The 6,395-nt window shown below is 38.5% G+C and overlaps 1 protein-coding gene across 1 annotated transcript; it reads left to right on the top strand.

Moving 5' to 3' along the window:
* The first annotated feature begins 4,062 nt into the window (after positions 1 to 4,062).
* On the top strand, positions 4,063 to 5,013 carry LOC131031004 (F-box/kelch-repeat protein At1g15670). Its single transcript, XM_057962003.1, has one exon. It carries the CDS (start codon positions 4,063 to 4,065, stop codon positions 5,011 to 5,013), a length of 951 nt encoding a protein of 316 aa, XP_057817986.1.
* The last annotated feature ends 1,382 nt before the right edge of the window (positions 5,014 to 6,395 follow it).

Below are 6,395 nucleotides of genomic sequence, written 5' to 3'. Positions count from 1 at the left end.
TGGCAATAGTTTTGGAGAGCGGTTTGTAAATAATATTGCATAAAGATATTGGTCTCAAATTGTCAAAGTTGTCTACCTTATCCTTCTTAGGAATAAGGGTGATAAAAGTTTTATTGATTTCCTTGAGCACCTTACCTGAGTTTCTGACTCCCTCCAATGCCCTTGTTACATCATCCCCAACAAAATGCCATTGCTTCTGAAAAAAGGCAGTTGGGAAGCCATCAGGCCTTGGAGCCTTGTCCGAGTTCATCTGCCTTAGGGATATTTCAACTTCTTCTTTGGTGAAACTGGCACCTAGACTCTTGTTCTACGGGTCAACGATAATGTTTGGGATGTTGGCCAGGATAGCATCTCAAGAGCTTAGGTTAGAGCCATCCCAATTATTTAGAATATTTTCAAAGTACTTGACTACCTTTGCTGCAATTAGGTTAGGGTCCTTAGTATAATGACCATCACTCGATCTAATTTTAGTTATTCTGTTAACTGACCTCCTCTATTTAGTGTTGTTGTGAAAAAACTTAGAATTCCTATATCCATCGCTTAACCGTAACTTTCTAGACTTTTGGTGCCAAAATTTTTCCTCCTTAGCCAGTATATCCTCATAATTCACTAGTAACCTTTTTTGTTCCACGAAAAGAGTTTGATCCATCCTATTATCCATAACTATCCTATTGAGTGCACTGGTCTCACCCTCTAGTCTGGCCTTTGTTTCAAAAATGTTGCCAAAGTGCTTTTTATTCCATCTTAGTAGGTTATTCTTAACCATCTTCATCTTACTAACAACATTAAAAAGTCTGGGCCCTATGATTTTTGACTCTTTCCACCATTGCTCAATTAGCCCCAAGATCTTATCATCTTTCGACCACATCAATTCAAATTTGAAAGGACACCTTCTAGATTTGCATTCCTCTATAATTGATAACGGAATGGGATAATGATCAGAGCCAGAAATAGGAAGGACTTCTGCATCTAGTGAATTAGGGAAGTCGATCAAGCTTCCCTAGATAAAAAAACCTATCCATTTTTTCCACTATGAAGCTAAAGCCTAACCTTCTATTGTTCCAGGTATAAGTTTCCTTCGCTGTCTTAATCTCCATAAGGCTGGTTCTTTGTACCCAATCACTAAAATCCTTTTTTGATTGTGATATTGTTCTGATCCCTCCCCATTTCTCTTTTGGGTCCAAGGTGGCATTAAAGTCTCCCCCAATGATACAAGTCTGGTTAGGGATTGTTTTTAAAAATATATCCAGGTCCCTCCACATCCTTCTCTTATCCTTATTTTGTATTGGACCATATACATTTATAAGCATGAAACGAAATTTGTTTTTAATACTTTTAACCCAACCACTCATCCAATGAGCCTGGCTATTAACCATCTCAAAGGAGACCATTCTAGGATCCCAAATTACAGCCAAGCCTTCTGAGGCTCCAATAGCCAAATGTCCTACCATCTCCCTAATGCCTAATTTTTTCTTAAAGATCTCAATATCATCTGAGTTAAGTTTAGTTTCCTGTATCATAACTATCTCAGAGCCATCTAGATTTATCAATTATGATAGAGATTTCAACAGACCCATCCAGATTTCTCAATTCTGATAGAGATTTCTCGCCCCTTCTTTTACATTGTTTTGCACAATCTGGGGTTTCCATGCCCCACTCATTCTGATCAATCCCCAAAACTTCCATCCTAAATTCCCTGCCCTCTCCATCTTCGATGCCCAACCCTTCCCCCAGCTCATCTTGATTTCTTGCCTCCCATACCACATCTTTTAATTCCATAATCTCAACAATTAAGGCTAGTTTCTAGAGTGCCAATTCATCTTCATCAGCAATTTCCTCTATAAATCTATCCATAAGATCATTAATGACTTCATTACAGGCTTGGTTGATTGAATCCTCCTTCCTCTCCCCAATTGACATATCCTTGTCACATGGTAACATCTTATCTTTTCCCTCCAGCATCTCAGGATGCCTATTTACCGACTCGTCAGCACCACCTACCCTTTCAGTGATATTGATTATCTCTACAGCCGTCATGGGGTTCTCAGGAAAGGGTTCTTGATTCCCACCTTCCATTTTCTTGGTCTCTATCCCTTTATTGAGAGCACTCAGAGTCTCCCCTTCAATTATTCCCAACTCATGATTATGCTCATTCTTATGAGATGAAGGTGTTGATATATTATCATACGAAGGATTTACCAAACCAGGTTGAGCATATCCCAGTAGAGGATGATTCCCATTAAAAATTACAGCCTCATTATTTTTTGGGGGCTTCTTAAGTGCTAGTGGGGATGCAAAGAGAAGTTCCTTATCCGACACAAATTCTCCTTCTTCAATCTCAGAGGCAGGGTTTGGGACAAAGGCATCCTTAATCAATCTAGACGGACACCCAATGCACTCAAATCTCTCTCGCATTATGGTTGAATTAGCTAAATTCAGGGGCTTTGTTAGCGAAGGTTTGGGAGTTTCAATTTTCTTTCTTACAAGAGAGGAGGGTGATAACTTAAAGGCCAAGTGATTCGATACCAGACCATCATAAAATTCAAGTTCTAAATGGTATTTACAATTAGTAGTTGTAAAGATTATTGGCTTAAGCTGAGGTGAGTAGGAGTCCAAATTGATAAGAAATTTAATATCCGAAGAAAGACACTAGTTCCTCTCAAGGCCAATAAAACCCCCAAGGCAATCACCGATATTAAACAAGATTTGAGCATGCATAAGTTCTCCTGGAATGTATTTAAATCTAACCCATTTTGAAATTTTCTGAAACTTATATGTGCTAGGGCAAAAGTTCGGTTGCCAATCTATGAAATTAAAATTATAGCTTTGATAAAATACAAATTTACCAATTAACAACTCCATTTTTAATGATTGCCTTGTACAATCGATAAACATAACGTCATTAGGGAGGATATTAATACTTACCTGACCCGCATAAGTCTCTTCCAACCAGTGGGCAATAGATTCCACTGATTGACCTTTCCCACACCATTTAGCAAACAAACCATACTTTCTGCAATGTTCCCTCAAACCCTTGGAAAACTTTTCTTCAGAGACATATAACAAATCATCCCGCGGTCTAGGGTTTGCAGTTTCTGGTTTGTTTGGCTTTTTCCAAATAAAGGCACCATTCCTTGATCTTGTTTGAGGCAAACAACAAAGGGTCGATGATGCACCGAGGATAGGGGATCATCTCCCACGCAGGGGGATCACATTGACACTTGTAGTAAAACTTGGCGTGAATGAGGATATGGGGGCAATCCACACCTTCTCTCCAAGATTTTTCTTGGTTTAAATTACTAGAGAACCTGCCTTGGGTTGCATCGGTTCGAGCCCACAATAGCCTACGAGATCTCTTGCTTAAGACATCATGCCAGTCATTCAAATTGTTACCATTGGGTATATTTTCTAGGTACTGCTTTTGAGGCCGTCGCTCCCTCCCATGGTTAACCATAACAGGGTAAGCAACAAGTTTTATACCTGTAACAAGGGGAGGATGACGACCCATAATTCCAAATTTGTTCTCCTGAAACCTATATGTAAGAGAGCTCGATATAGGGTTTTGCCACATTTTCTACTTTATTGCCAAATTTTACTTCTTGCAACCATGATCTAAAGTCAATTATTTAATATTATATATTATTATATAAGAAATTATAAAATATTATACAAAAATATATATCAATATTATGAATTAAAATATTATATAATATATATTATCTATTATAATTTATTACGGTTTAGTAATAATTTTAATTGCAATATGTACAATTTAAAAAAAACAAACATGTCAAGGTATACAGTTAAAACAAAGAGAGCTGTCATATAAGATCTAAAAATGAAAAAAACGGCCAAATTGATGTCAAATTGCAGGCCTGATCGCACCCCTTCGCATAAGAAACCCCTTGGGCCTAAATAATTTGAACTTCGTCTTTATAAATAGAGATGGGGTGTGAAAAAACATCAGCAATTTCAGATTCAGATGCTTCTCTGATATAAATACAATTTGCTGTAATTGGATCTCTCTTTCCTTGTCTTCCAGATGAAATTGGATGGAAATGCATGTTGAGGGTGGAATTGAACTCTCATCATAAACTCAGGTGTGTCTGCAAAAGCTGGAACGCCGCATTGAAAAGCCCCCACTTTTATCAAGAAAGAAAAAGACTGAGGATATCCGAGCAACGTATTTGTATGCTCCAGGAAATAGACGGCTGCAACAGAGTAGCAGTTTACGTCCTGGAGAAGAACTCCTATAAAGTACTACCGCCCGTTCCCACAATTATTAACAGCATCTGTCACTGCCATTTCGTGAAACAAAAACTGGTTTTGATCCCGTTTTATCTTGCGGACTCTGCAAAAAATTGTGTGTGGCTATACGATTTTGCTTGTTCGACATGGCGGCGGGGTGCAAAAATGCCAAGATGGCTGAATGCATTTGCCTCCGCAGCGGATGAAGACGGGGGACTGATTTATGTTGGTGGAGGGCTTGACCGGCTTTACATTGGTAGCGCAGTCCGTAGCGCTTCAGTTTACAATGTGGAGGAGGACAAGTGGGATCTTCTCCCTGACATGAACACCTACATGGAGCCCTACCCTACAGGTGTTTTTGCTGAGGGCAAGTTTTATGTAATGGGATATTCTGACAGCATTGAGGTTTTTGATTCATACACGAGAAACTGGAAAACTACGGAGAATAGATTTAAGAGTTGGCATTATGTAAGTGCATTTGGGCGCTTTTACTGCTTGTCTGGTAGGGGATTGATTGAATATGACTATAGCCAAGATAAGCTACACTTTCTAGGCTCTCTTCCAACGGAGGATTGGGCCCGATTGATTGACTTCGCTGTAGTGATTCGCAATAAAATCTTTGTACACAGGGATATGATTCTAGCTCAAGATTTCTGTATGCTGGAACCTCCAAGTGAGACAGGAGGAACATTCAAGTTGACTGGCATTGAGGCACTATTGGGCTTCCAGGGTTTTGCTATGTATGCTGCTACCCTAGATCTTTGACTGCTTTTCAGTTTTGAGTGGGCCAAACGCTTAGGCCTCGTGATATATGATCAAATCACACCTGGATGTGTGCAGAATCCTCAATAGACACTCATAAACTACAGTAACTCTCAAGTATTTAAAAAACTATATATGCTGAGAATTTATTGGTGTAGGTTATACATTTTTGAAGTCAGTGAAGTTTACTTTTTATGTTTGAAGTTTATTCTATATTATTATTGAGATTATTATTATTAATTTTTATACTAGATATCATTAACAGTTAACAAAAAGAAAAGATCAATATGGTCTGCAGAGGTCAAGTCTCTAATCACGGGTTCAAATCTGTTCCTAGCTGTAACTTCTGTTCCATTTTTTTTTTGACTGGTTTGGTATGTTATTAACTTGCATATAGTTCTTCAGCATGTTCAACAAATCTTTTTGAAATAAAACATATATCTCATTTTTGAGTTATCAATTTTACAGTCATGACATTCTAACTGACAGTGTCTAGTGACTTTATTCAGTTTGTTCTAGTCTTTGGATTCATCAGTTTTGTCTACCTTCAACCAAACACTTCTTGTACTGGTTTTAAAGTAGGCAAGGTGAAGATCGAGTGTTCAACTAGAATTGAACACCATTATGTGGTGTGCTATAGACTATGTTACCAGAAACAATAAACAACAAATAGAAACTGTAACACTGTAGCAATTTGACAATACATTGCAATGTTGGCATGATCTGAAAGGAAATATGAATTCCTATAAGGACAAATAAAGTCACAAATATTTGGGAGAGCATGGTAGTGCACAGTGTCATGATGCATAATCAATAGGCATGTCTACCATTTCAGCATTTGGAAGTGCCAACCCTGATAAAATGTTAATTATGCATAATAAGATTGTTTAGAACAGGGGAAGGATGAACTAGCTTCAAATGACTTACCTGGGCTAGTAAACTGCACAAAACATATGAAATTTACAGATGCAGAACAATTTTTTCAGTGTTCCATCGGGATGGGACGCATCTCCCCCAAATTACCAAGCATTTCCGAGACTGGGACGTTTCTTGGATGAGGAGATGTGTCCAAAATGTCTCTTTGCTGCCCCTCCACTGCCGCCACGTCCCCCAACCACGGAAGAGACGTTTCTTCTGTCTCAATGCATGGGAGAGACGTCTCTCTCAGAAGAGATGCCATGGAGGGACGTTTGGACGTCTCTTGGATGCCTAGACGTCCCTCGATAGGGAAAGAGATGCTAGGAAACTCTCGTGGTGGCAAGCAAAAAAAAAGTGTTTTTAAAATTTAAAAAACATATTTTTGCCTTGGTAAAGTAACCCTAAAATGATACAAAGCTCATAAAAGAATCATTTAGTCTCATTTCAATCATTTGCAACAACAAAAA

Source organism: Cryptomeria japonica, chromosome 3 (genome assembly GCF_030272615.1).
Source record: "Cryptomeria japonica chromosome 3, Sugi_1.0, whole genome shotgun sequence".
Lineage (NCBI taxonomy): Eukaryota > Viridiplantae > Streptophyta > Pinopsida > Cupressales > Cupressaceae > Cryptomeria > Cryptomeria japonica.
The sequence above is the reverse complement of the archived record's forward strand: the minus strand, read 5'-3'. Positions and strand labels throughout refer to the sequence as shown.